This window comes from Aotus nancymaae, unplaced genomic scaffold (genome assembly GCF_030222135.1).
Source record: "Aotus nancymaae isolate 86718 unplaced genomic scaffold, 86718_ANA_hifiasm-v0.15.2.pri h1tg000040l, whole genome shotgun sequence".
Lineage (NCBI taxonomy): Eukaryota > Metazoa > Chordata > Mammalia > Primates > Aotidae > Aotus > Aotus nancymaae.
Window position 1 is genome coordinate 60906195 of NW_026988454.1, and position 13957 is coordinate 60920151.

General features: G+C 35.2%; 1 protein-coding gene and 1 non-coding gene across 6 annotated transcripts in view; one reads left to right on the forward strand and one right to left on the reverse strand.

The window, feature by feature from the left end:
- Positions 1-13957, forward strand: part of ATG5 (autophagy related 5) — a 125956-nt gene that overhangs the window by 10527 nt on the left and 101472 nt on the right. For 4 of the 5 annotated variants that reach the window (XM_064360813.1, XM_064360814.1, XM_012438436.2 and 1 more), the window contains exon 3: positions 7007-7134. The exons of the other annotated variant lie outside the window; for it this stretch is intronic. In XM_064360813.1, coding sequence (XP_064216883.1) covers positions 7007-7134 — 128 coding nt within the window. The remainder of the gene's footprint in view (positions 1-7006; positions 7135-13957) is intronic. 5 annotated transcript variants of the gene reach the window in all.
- On the reverse strand, positions 10880-10988 carry LOC135268528 (U6 spliceosomal RNA). The gene has a single exon (XR_010336841.1). It is a non-coding gene; the product is annotated as a U6 spliceosomal RNA (small nuclear RNA).

The window sequence follows — 13957 nt, forward strand, 5'->3', positions numbered from 1 at the left end:
GAACATATAAACATGCGCACATACACACATTCATATGTTGACTGAACTGTTGTATGTTATATGTGAACTAATATGTAAAACATATTTAATATATATTATAAATTGCTTCACATAGACTTGCAGATGTGAGTTAATCTGTTCTACAGACAGTTTCAAATATCTTCTGATTTTCGTGTGCTATTTTCCACTTTTCTGATAATGTATAATTCCAGTTTACGCATCTGTCAGAGATGACATCCTACCTGTTTACTGAATATCCTGTAACAGGCAAAGATATTCTCAATTGCTGTTACTGTTTTTTCTTTTTGTGTCTCAGGTATGCATGCTAGTGTTTACCTGGAGAGGGTGTGGAAAAGTGGAAATGTATTTGTGATGAGGAAATGCTTCTTCTGTTTCACTTTAATAAAGTTTGCCCTTTGCTTTCCCCCTCCTTTCTCTGAGAGGCAGTGCTGCTCCTCAGCCTGCTCAAGCTACAGGAAGTCAGATTACCCGAGAAAGCTACTTATTAAGGAGCCCATTCACTCACTTTTTGGGTATAGGACTGTTTTTTGTTTTTGTTTTTGTTTTCCTCTGTGCATCCTCAGCATCTGACACAGGCTGTTCAAGTGGTACTACTCAGTGCATGAATGTTTCCCTGGGCTCATGTTGGGATGTTGTTTGGAATCATCTTTCTGGCTTTTCTTACTAGAAATGATAGTTTTAGAGAAGTTTGGCCATCTTGTCACTGGTACTCAAGCTTATATACATGTGAGTATTCTTAACTTTGGAAATATCAACCGTTTTCTGTCTAGAAAAGTATCAACAGTTAAAAACAAAGTATGGTTTTAGTTTTATTTTTAGAAGAATTTCATTTGTTAGCGATATTTTTTCTGTTCTTGTTCTGTGATATAGGTTAGGATACCATTTTTTTTCCAAAGAAGTTTTTGCTGTTTTAATTACAACTTTTAACCTTTGTTGGCTTTGTAATAGTATCTAAACCAAAGAGTGTATTTGTCCAAATTGATGACAACTGAAAAATAAATACTTTAAGTCTGTTTACTTTTATTTATGTATTTATTTTGAGGCAGAGTCTCGCCCTGTTGCCCAGGCTAGAGGGCAGTGGTGCCATCTCGGCTCACTGCAACCTCCCCCGCCTGGGTTCAAATGATTCTCATGCCTCAGCTTCCCAAGTAGCTGGGATTACAGGTATGCGCCATCACACCCGGTTAATTTTTATATTTTTAGTAGAGATGAAGTTTTGCCATGTTGGCCAGGCTGGTCTTGAACCCCTGACCTTAAGTGATCTGGCCTTGGCCTCCCAAAGCACCGGGATTACAGGTGTGAGCTACTACGCCTGGCCTGTTTACTTTTAAACCAGACTCTGGTGTTTGACGTACCCCCTAAAGTTAAATAAATTTCAGGTAAAGAATACAGTATTTTTTTTTATAGATCTGTTTAAATATGAAAAGACTGTTGTGAGCACTAGAGTGTAAGTTGTTTTCAGATGTTTCTAATCAAATTGAAAATGGTAGGAGTGTTGAGGGTAACTGTAGGAGAAAGAGGATTGTTTTGTTTTGTAGGTAATTGCTTTTTTCTTGAATTCTTTATAGTTCTTCACCCAGAGAAACCTCTTATACATGATTTGTGTTTTTGAAGACTATTGGATGATAGGCATATAATAAATATAAAACAAAAAAACTGGAATTTAAAATCATATGGCACAGTCCAAATTTTGGTATTTAAATATGTACATGCATAAGTGTAAGTTAATACATACTTACAAAATGTTAGCAATGATTAGTCTTAGAATTACAGGTAAGCATTTTAGTGCCAGTATAGCTGTAGTTCAGCTAAGTCCCTGGTTGTCAATTAAGCTTGAACATATTTTTAATATTAATATTACATATATTCCTGTTTTTTTCTGCATTTTGATTTGTTTCCTCTCTGCATAATTTTTCTGCCTATATCCTGTATGTATATCACTGAGCATTATATTTTGTTTTGCAGGAAATATTGGGAAGGAAATTTGTAGAAACTACATAACTTTTCAGTTGGTATTCTTTCTGTTACATTCATTTAAACTGTTGCTTTTCATATATTATTCAGTATAAAAGCACATAAACTCATTTGCATTGCTATTTTGTGACTTGTGTCTAGAAGAAATCATGATTAGACCCAGGGTCATCAATTTCATGGACCCTTAACATTAGGCAGTGATCCTTTTATGTATCGTTAGTCAGATGTCTGCTCTTTTCCACTATGACTATTTTTCTGAGCCCTGACCTCTTACTTCACTCTTAACAGGTGACTTCACTTCCTTCTTTGTGAAGAAAATAGAAACAATGTGATAGGTGTGATAGGACCTCTCTTAACTTTCTGCCACCAAATCTGCAAAACCTATCTGCATTCATACACATTTCCTTCTCTTTCCCTCCTGCTATAATGGAAGAAGTATTCTTCTTTCTCAGCAAGGCCCAGCCCTCCGTCTATCTTCTGCCTTCTCAGGAAGCTGGTGGCATCTGATCTTCTCCCACCTCCACCTCTGCCTTCTCTATTTATTTTACTTTCAACTTCTTATCTGTTGTCTCCTTCACAGTTTTTGATGTTGTCATAAATCCTTCCTATCCTGAAACAACAACCCTCTGTTGACCCCATCTCTCAACTTTGGCTTTTCCTCCATGGCTAGACTTTTTAAAAAGGTTATTTATAGTCATTGTCTACCTTCTACTTCCTACCAGTTAGTTCTCTGTAATCACATTTTCATACTATTCCAAGAAAACTATTCTTGCCAAAGTCACTAATGATATCTTTTAAGCCAAGCTTGGCGTCTGTTTTTGAATTTTCATTTGCCTGATCTCAGCAGTTTGATGATGTTTGCTGTTTTCTCCATCTTGTGGCACTGTCCTGTTTAGCCCTGCAGTGCCCAGTATTCTTGGTTTTTGCTTTTGCCTCTATGGTTTGTGTGTGTGTGTGTTTCTTCTTTGCTTATTCCTTACTATTGTTATTTCTTAGGGCTCTGTTTTCTTGTTTCACTTCACTTTTTACCTCCTGGAGTTCTCCATTTTTATGTCTTTGTTGAGCATTTTTACCTTGACAATTGCCAGTATTTTTCTCCTGAGCTCTAGACCTATATATTTGTCTGCTGGAGATCCTTACTTAGATGTCTCATAGGAACTCAAACTGTGTGTTTGAAACTGGATTCACCAGCTTTCCCCGCAAGAAAATCTGGTCATCTGCCAATATTCCCTTGCTATTTTGGCAAGAAGAATTACTCTTACTAGAAACCTGGGACTCATCGTTTGGTGCTGCTTTCTGTCATATCCCAGATATTTAGTTGGTAACTTACTCCAGCTGATTTTACACCTCAGTGTTTCTCAGACTTACCTGATCCCTTTCATCCCCCACTGCTACAGCCTAGACCAGAATACTGTTTAAAAACTGATCAGGCCAGGTACAATGGCTTATGCCTGCAATCCCAGCACTTTGGGAAGCCAATGCAGGTGGATCACCTGAGGTCAGGCGTTTGAGACCAGCCTGGCCAACGTGGTGAAACCCCGTCTCTACTAAAAATACAAAAATTAGTTGGACATGGAGGTAGACAACTGTAATCCCAACTACTCAGGAGGCTGAGGCAGGGAGAATTGCTTGAACCTGGGAGGTAGAGATTGCAGTGAGCCAAGATCATGCCATTGAACTCCAGCCTGGGCAACAAGAGTGAAACTTTGTTTCAAAAAAAAAAAAAATGAATTAAAATTTCATAGTAGTAACCAATTTCCTGCTTTTAGTTTTCCCTTCTTTTTATTTTCTGGTCTGCAGTTGGAGTGATCTTTTCAAAATATATATCTGATCTTATCTCTTGCTTGCTTAAAATCTTTATGGCTTTTCATCATTTTTAGGATCTTTAATGTCGTTTACAGGGTTCTCTATAATCTGGCCCTGGGCTTCCTCAGCAATATTCTGTCTTAACTCTCTACCTTCCTGTCATATTCAACTTCTTAGACTTCACTCAAATGTGCCCATCTTTGTTTCTCTGTATTCACCTCATACGCTGTATTCACAGCGTCCCCAGCTTGAAAAAGGCAGAGGTGTCTCCCACACCTACATACACCCAGACCTCCACACCCACCCATGTTATTTCCCTTTTATTTGTCTTTTGACAAAGGGAAAGGCCTTAAGATACACTTCCTGTCAAGGCCTCCTCTGAAACTAGATAAGGTTAAATTCCTTTGCTACTCATTCTTATTACTTCCTCCTTGGATTAATCACATTTGTAATTTTGCTTTTTGTATCTTTTTGCTGTCTAACCTGTATGCTCTATAAGGGGAAGGACTCTTCTGTCTCACTCAGTGCTGTATCCTCATTGCCTAATATGATGCTTTACACATTGGAGTGGGACAGAATTCTAGTATGTTTTACTTCTGTTTTTGTCCTAGATAAGTCTCTAATTTTAAAATTGAAAAATGTTGGACAGAATAGTACTTGGCATGAAGAAATAAAATTATGGGCACCGTTTTTGGAAACATAAGTATTCCATATAATTGCATTAAATATGTATTCTTAAAGGCTGTATAGATAAAATGAATCACTTGTATGATAGTCATGGAATGCTTTATACTAGGGCTTAATGAGGAATTAAGTATGACAGTTTCCATTGTAGCTGACAGTATTTCCAAATGGGGTTGATCCTATTCAAAGTAAAAGAACTAAAAGAACATTGAAGACATATGTTAAATGAAATAAACCAGTACAAAAGGACAAAATATTATATGGTTCCACCTAAATAAGGTACCTGGAATAGTCAAATTCATAGAGATACAAAGTAGTGTGGTGGTTACTGGGAGCTGGGGAAGCAAGAAATGGGGAGTTACTGTTTAACAAGTAGAGTTTCCATTTGGGATGATGAAAAAGTTCTGGAGATGGATAGCGAATGTACTTAGTATTACTAAACTGTATACTTAAAAATGGTTTAAATGGTAAATTTGATGCTAGGCTTATTTTACCACATTAAAAAAAAGAAAACCGAATGAGATACACCTAAGAAAAACAATGAGTAGTATATATAGTCTGCAGGTAAAAGGAAGGATGATGTCTTTTAATTTTTACCTGTTTAAGTATTTCCTAGCTAAATTGTATCTGTATGTACTGTAGAATAGTCATTCTTAAATTTTAGAGTGATTTCTTAGTGTTACTATGGATATATTAGTTAGCAATTACTCCCGCAAGCCAAATGGAACAGAAGATTGCTGCTACATTTCATTGTGGATTCTGCCTTAAAAATAAGTATTCTTCTAAAATTATCATTGTTGGCTCTGCCCCACTTAACCTTTGGCATCTCTGACTCATTCAGCAAATATTTATTGTGTGTGTCCTTTAAAGCAGGCACTATTTTGGGCAGTGGAAATGTAGCATTGAACAAAACAGACAAAAATTCCTGTCTTAATGGAGGTTATATTCTAATGTTCTTTTTCCCTTATTGTAAAAAAGATTTTATTTCATAAAAATCATTTGTGAGTATTTAGCAACTTTGAGTGAAGCCGAGGCATGTAGTACAACATTCTCTAAAATCAGGAACTGATATATCCATACCCGTTAGCTGTGGGGTTTCTTCCCTCTACTATCTCCATAGGTTAATATTTCCTACTGAATAGATTACTATGTAATGCCCAATAATCATTTTTAAAGTTCAGAATTTACTAATTTAGACCTTATTAGCCTAATAGATTATGCTTACATATTTTTTGAAAACAGCTAGTTTACCATGCTGTTTTGCTTTTTTTAAGAGACTTTAATGTCACATCTGTATTTGTCATTTCTGAATGAATACACTGAATCTTTTCTCTGCCATTTAAGAATAGCATATGATATTGGCAAGTTATTAAAAAGTAAAACGGGGGCAATAATACTTCCTGTGAGGGAAAAAAACTGATTTTTCTTATATTAAATAGTAAGAATTTATTTTTCTTTTTTCACTAATCACAGTTATTTCCTTATAAAAGAAGAACTTATGTTCTCTTGAATGCATAATACTATTCAACAGCTTGTTCCTGGTATTTAGTACCTTGTATTCCATGCTGTTGCATGCCAGCTATCTCCTTCCCATACCCCTGTACCCTGTAGCCTGTAGGGTCAATGTCATACTCTCCTACCTGGTTGGTACCTGTTATCTTGGACTTCCATGATTAAATATAAATTCCTTCAACCAGAATATCCTTTTTTTTGGTATATATTTGCCAGCTTAGTAGTTCTACTTGATTTATTGGTCAAAACATATCACCTTGAATAAACAGCATGAAAGATGGTACCATTATAAAAGCAGCCAAAAGAATAACACAGCAGTTTTATCAGCAAAAGAAGTCAGACACTTAGGAAAGCAAGAAATGGCTAGAGTGTCTACTGCCAAAGAGGAAAACCATAAATTTTTACCAACCTCCTTCTTTTATCTACTTGTCTGTTCTTTGTATGACTCATAATTGATTTTCCAAAACACTCTCCTATTTTATTTTTGGGTACCTTTTCTGGGGAAAAAACACTGACTAGGTTCTTCATACTGTTTATATTGAGGCTTTACCTAGCCCAGCATTCTCTCCCAGCCTTCAAAACATGATGGACTGGTTGAGAAGATTTGATTGATAAGTCAAGGTATACTTTAGTACTCGAGTTGATTATCTTCTCAGAACAGTTTAATTGACTCAGATGGATCATTTTAATTTTTAAGTTAAATTTGATAGAACTAATAAGTATCCTAAATAGTACGACATCTAATTACTTTTTTATTTAGTGTTATAGAAAGATTGTAGATAGATTTGTGTTGATGATTCTGGGCATTTATGTGGTAAGCTTTGCTTGCTTAAAGGAATGGCCCCATAAGAAATATTAAAACATCTTAACCTTTGCAGTTGACTTTGTGTGGGATATTCAAAATAATGCAAAGAACACGGCTGTTTTTCCTTAAAATTCAAAAACCTACTTAGTATTTAAAAAAATAATAACTAGTAAATAAATGCGGTTTTACAAATTTTCATTTCAGTTGCTTTTGCCAAGAGTAAGTTATTTGACGTTGGTAACTGACAAAGTGAAAAAGCACTTTCAGAAGGTTATGAGACAAGAAGACATTAGTGAGATATGGTTTGAATATGAAGGCACACCACTGAAATGGTGAGTGAATTTTCTGCATTATTAAGCATTAAGTATATACTAGCTTTAAAAAGGTATAGTGCCCTGAAACAATTGTAAAAAAGTTCTACGAGGATAGAAGTCCTTACTTAGTCTAGCTCATACAATTTGTGAAGTTTAGACCATTATTAGAATATGTTATTGAAAATATTTCTGCCTTCTGTTTGGATGCATGGGTGACTGGACAGATTCATATATTTTTAGCAATATATTTTTATATGGTACAATAAGAATATATTTGGTTATGGGCTATTTTCAGATATATTTAAAACTCCCTTATGAAAAGTCATCTATGTGATGCTAATCAATTTTATTTCTGTCACCAAAATATTTATAACATCTTTATATACACGATTACCTTAAGTGGCATTGTTCAAACTGATTGCCATATTTAGTTGACCACTTAGCCAGAAGCACATCTTAACTAGGCTTGGTTGAGAGCATTTAAAATATATTGATTTTGTGAAAAATAAATTTGATATTTTGCATTTTTAAGAAGAGTATTGAACTGATAAGAACAGATACTACACTAATCTCAGCACTTTGGGAGGCTAAGGTGGGCAGATCACCTGAGGGTTGGGAGTTTGAGACCAGCCTGACCAACATGGAGAAACCCCATCTCTACTAAAAATACAAAATTAGTCGGGCGTGGTGGTGCATGCCTATAATCCCAGCTACTCAGGAGGCTGAGGCAGGAGAATGGCTTGAACCTGGGAGGTGGAGGTTGCGGTGAGCTGAGATCACACCATTGCACTCAGCCTGGGCAACAAGAGTGCAATTCTGTCTCAAAAAGGGGGAAAAAGAAAAAGGAAAAAATAAAAAAAAGAAGGGTATTGAAATAAAATCCTAAACCTAAACCTGGGTTTATCCATGTACAAATGATGTTTTTTTGTACTTTCTCTGTTATTGGGAGTTTTGTTCATTGTGCTTCCAAAAATATTTAATGAAACTGTGGAAATTACGGAGAGAAAAATGTTAAAAAAGATAGATCAAGGTATGCTGGATGTTAGTGTTGAAATGCTACCATTTGGATACAGTCAAATGAAAAAGATACAGGCTAAGACAGATTTAAATGGACTTACTCTCTGAATTCCTGGAATATTAAAATGAAGAGTTTTTGAAAGAGCTTTAGGACAGATGAAAGAAATCTAGTTAGATGTTTAAAAATGCAGCTGATATGAATCAAAGGACTGTTTATGGAGGGGGAAAGTGTGTGGGAGAGTAGCAATGGGATATATGTATGTACTTGACATTTCTATCTGTAGTTATTTAAATTGTATTGCATTATATGCATTACAGATTATCTCAAGATTTTGTGGGACTAGCAGGGCTTCTCAGTTTTATTGTAAAGCAGGATTTCTCAGCAGGGTCAGTATTGACATTTTGAATTTGAATTTGATAAATCTTTGTTGTGGTGGGCTACCCTGTACATTATAGGATATTTAGCAGCAACTCTGGCCTCTTCCTACTAGTGCCAGTAGCACTTCCTCCAGTCTGGATTATCAAAAATGTTGCCAGATGTCCCTAGATGGAGGCAGAACTGCCCCCAGTTGAGGAACTCTGGAAAATTTATGAAACCTCCATTTAGCTTGTAAAGTAAGTGATTGCTAAGTCGTCACCTTTTCAGTTGCTGTTTTATTCTGTCCCTTGTGGTGGTTATTCTTGGATTCGATATGGTTTATATTTTATAGGTTTATGAGTAAATAGTGTTTGGACCCATTTCTTCCTGTCACTGCTGAACAGTGATTTTGGCTTAAATATTAATATACCATATTCTTACTTTATCAGTGTTTATCCCTTTGGAAAGTCTTTTATTAAAGAATGGAGTTCTTTTCCCTTTTAGAGAACTTATGTGAAAGTAATTATATTCAAGTGTCTTCATTATAGTTTTGGGGGTAATTTTTTATGTGTTATATCACTTCCACAGTTATGTGATGCTGTAAGCTCATTATAGTAAATGACTTTTGATGCATCTTTTCCTTTAATGTTTTTAACTATTCCATATATATGAGGCATGAATAACTTCCAGAGTCATAAATATAATCCAGGGCCTCTGGGCTTAGTCTTGATCTTTTCTCTCTTTGCTACCAATAATCACAGTTTTCTCTTATGTTAAAACATCTATCTTCCTGGAAATAGGCTATCAATATAAGACTGTCTGGCATTTAAGCAGTGGGCTTCCTAAGATAGGATAATTCTGTGAATTTCCATCAGTGTAGGAGAGCAGCTACCACTGAAGTGTTGTTGGAAGACTTGGACTTTTGAGACCATACAAGTGTCTCAAGGATAGAGAAGCATTTATTTGAGTTGGATAATAACGTCCTTCCTATATTTATTCTTTGGAGTTTTAAGAAGTTCAGGTAGGAAAGGAAATTAGTCGCCAGTTAAGATAATTCATAAGTGAGGGAAGAAAGAACAGAAATTGATGTTTCTTCTCTCTTTATAACCTTGTCCCTGATTCTGTCCCCTAATTCAATTACTTAAGTTCATCTTTTCATACAAGGTGACAGTTCTCAGTGAAAAGAAAAAAAAAAAAAAACTAAAATCCTAGACAAATCATGACTTTCATCATACTCAGATAGTAAAATTATGACTTTATCTTCCTGTTGGTAGGACATAGATGAAGAATATTGGGGCTTTGTTTTTTTTTAAACAAATTTTTGGTTTTAAAGATTTTTTTTTTTTAGAAATAGTATGTATATAAAATTAGTTATAGATAGTAGCAGAATGGAGTATTCTTAAAACAAGTTGTATTTTTTCTTTACTGTTAATTCTTTCTTACTGTTCTTTGTTTTTCTTACTTGGCTAACAGACTCTGTGTGAGAAGGAAAAAATAATCCCAAGCATATAATTAATGTGAAATTTAAAAAATAATTAATATGGAATAAAATTCTTTTTTTGTGTGTGGGGGGAGATGGAGTTTCGCTCTTGTTGCCCAGGCCGGAGTACAATAGCATGATCTCAGTTCACTGCAACCTCTGCCTCCCAGGTTCAAGCAATTCTCCTGTCTCAGCCTCCTGAGTGGCTGGGATTACAGGCTCTTGCCACCATGCCCAGTTAGTTTTTGTATTTTTAGTAGAGACGGGGTTTCACCATGTTGACCACGCTGGTCTTGAACTTCTGAACTTAGGTGATTCACCTCCCTGGGCCTCCCAAAATGCTGGGATTAAAGGCGCGAGCCACCACACCTGGCCAATTCTTCTTTATTGGAGTACAGTTTGATGAGTTTTTAAACAATTGTATAGAGTTATGTAGCTACTAACACAGTCAAGATAATAAGATATTTAATTTCACAAAATTCCCTGGTGCTTCTTTATAGTCAGTTACCTCTTTTTTTCCCCCCAGTTCACAGCAATTACTGATCTAATTTCCATCGCAGTTGTTTTACTTTTCTCAGAATGCCATATACGTGGATTCATGCAGTATATAGCCTTTTGTGTCTGACTGTTACCTCGAGTAATGTTTTTGAGGCTCATTCTTGTTGCACGTATCAGTGGTTTCTTCCTTTTTATTGTCAAATAGTATCCCACTGTATGGTTGTACCACAAATTGTTTATTCATTAACTGATGTACATTGGATTATTTCCATCCTAGGGCTATTTTGAGAAAAGCTGCTGAAAACATTCACCTAGTGGTCTTTCTGTGCCAGACCACATGTTTTGTAAAGGAGAAAATTTTAATTTTATTTTTTGAATCGTTCATATATTTTTTATTTTTATAATTAAAAAAAAATTTACTATGGAACGCTTCACAAATTTGCATGTCGTCCTTATGCAGGGGCCATGCTAATCTCTGTTTTGTTCTAATTTTAGTACATGTGCTACCAAAGCGAGCATGAATGTTCATTGTTAGTGTGTAGAAATGTGATTGATTTTTGTGTTCTGCAACCTTGCTGAACTCACACACTAGTTCTAGGAGTTTTTTTGGTAGATTTTTTGGGATTTTCTATGTAAACAGTCTTGTCATCTGCAAATAGAAATTATTTTCATTTTTTCAACCTGTAGGCCTTTTATTTCTTCTCTTTTTTTTTCCTTATTGGAGTGGCTAGAACTTCTAGTGCTGTGCTGGGTAAGAGTGGTGAGGGTGGACATCTTGTGGTGTTCTTAGTTTTATGGGGAATATATTAGTCTTTCACAATTATCATGAATAAATATTGGATTTTGTCAGATGCCTTTTTTGTGGTAATTAAATGATTGTATCACTTTTCTTCCTTAGCTTGTTGCTATAATATGACATTTGTGGATTTTCGATGTTGGACTAACCTTGTATATCTTTAATAAATCCATTTGGTAATGGAATGTAATTAGTTTTATACATTGTTGGATTCAGTTTGCCAAATACTATTTTGTTGAGGAGTTTTGTGTCTTGCGTTCATGAGAGAGATTGTAGTTTTCTATTTTTCTGTTGTCTGATTTAGTATTAGGGTTATAATAGCTTTATAAACTGAGTTGGGAAGTGTTCTGTTCTGATATATTTTCTGGAAAAGATTATGTAAAAGTGCTGTTAATTCTTTAAATGTTTGATAGAAGTCTCCAGTGAAACCACTTGGATCTGGAGTTTCTTTTTGGGGAGCATTTTAATTACAAATTCAATTTCTTTGATATGTATAGATCTATTCAGCTTGTCTGTTTCATCTTCATTGAATATTGGTAGTTTATGGGTTTTAGAAAGCTGGTGCATTTCTTCTAAGTTGTTGAATTTATGAACGTAGAGTTGTTTATAGTATTTCCTTATCTGTGAATGACTATAGGATCTATAGTGTTGTCTTCATGTTTGTCAGCTTTGTTAGAGGTTTACCAATTTTATTTATTTTTTTAAAGTGCCAGTGTTATGTTTCCTGGATTTTTCTCTACTTTAAAAATTTTCCAGTTTTGTTGGTTTCTGTGTGTTTTTTTTTTTAATAATTATATTCCTTCTGCTTGCTTTGGTTTTATTTTGTTCTTTTTTTTTTTCTAGTTTCTTGAAGCGGAACTTAGGTTATTTTTTTGAGCTCGTACCTTAAAATTTTTTTTTAATTATAGTAAAATACATGTAACAAAATTTACTGTCTTAACCATGGTAGTGTTATTTACATTCACAATGCTGTACAACCATTTAGTGTTATAAATGTCTATTTCAGCCATGCTTTAGTGTAGTCCATAAAGATATGTTCTGTTTTTGTTTTCATTCAGGTCTATGTATTTTTAAAATTTTATTTTGAAGCTTTCTTTTGGAACCTTAGATTTTTTTAACAAATAGGTTCAATTTCCACATTTAGTGGTTTTTCTGTAATCTCTTCATTATTGATTTCTAGTTTGATTCTATCATAGTAAAAAAATAGCACACTGTAATTTTGAATCTTCTAAATTTGTTGATATTCCTCTCCATTCTTGATTCCTTCATCATCCAGCCTCTAAATCTGATTCTGCCTTCTACATATGCCTTAAACTCCCTGCTTTGTCTTTCGGGATTCAGGCCCATCTGATTTCTCACATGGAATGTTTTAGTAGCCTCTTAATTTGTCTCCCTGCTTTTAATACTATTTCTTCTAGTTTATCTTCCCCAGTGCCATAGTTTTTCTTTCCGAAATGCAGATCTAACATTGTTATTCTCCTCAGGAACCCTTTTCTGACTTCGCATCATCTGCAGTGTAAAGCCAAACACTATAGCATGATGTGTGTTTAAGGTTGTCCATGATCCCACTTCTTTCCAGGTGTACTAAACTACTTGTTTTAATGAATCTTGGATAATGTTTTGGGCTTCTGTTCCTTTGCTCATCTTTTGATAAATGATTTTTGCTCTTTCTAGCATCTTTTTTTTTGGTTGTAATTAATTATTCATTCATATATTCCCTCCTTTAACTCATACTTCTAACTTCTAGCTTAAGTATGACCTTTTTTATGGTTCTTTTTAGCCCAAAGTGATCGTTTCTACCTTTGTGCCATCTCTACACTATGTGTGTGCTAAGTATATACTTGTCATGTTATAACTGTATATTGTAACATAATGGTTATTAAGAATGCTGACTCTGGAGCCAGAAACCAGGTTTGAAATCCCAGCTTCATCACTTACTAGTGGTAAAACCTTGGGCAGGTTATTTGACTGTTTTGTTTGTTTATTTTTTGAAACAGAGTCTCACACTGTCACCGAGGTGGGAGTGCGGTGGTGTGATCTTGGCTCACTACACTCCCAGGTTCAAGTGATTCTCTTGCCTCAGCCTCCCAAGTAGCTGGGATTATAAGTGCCCACCACCACACTCAGCCAATTTTTTGTATTTTTAGTAGAGACAGGGTTTCACCATGTTGGTGGGGCTGGTCTCGAACTCCTGAACTCAGGTGATCCACCTGCCTTGGCATCCAAAGTGCTGGGATTACAGGTGTGAGCCTCTGTGCCCGGCTGACCTTTTTTAAAATCTGTTTTCTGACCTGTAAAATGGCGATAATAACAGTACCTTGTACTTCCTATAAGGTTGTTTAAAGAATTCAGTGAGTTAAAATGGGTTAAGTATCCCTTATCCAAAATGCCTGGGACCAGAGTCTTTCAGATTTCATATTTTTTCAGATGTTGGAATGTTTGTATTATATGCTTACAGTATTCCAAATCTGAAAGTTTGAAATGTGAAATGCTTCAATAAGCAGTTTCTTTGAGCATCATGTCATTGTTACAAAAGTTCAGATTTTGGATCATTTGGGTTTTGGATTTTTGGATTTGGGTTGCTCAGCATGTCTACATGTAAAGTTCTTGGAATAGTGTCTAGCACAAAGTAAGTGCTCAGTAGGCCGTAGCTTTAATTGTCAATATCATAGTCTGTCTCCTCTTCATGTTT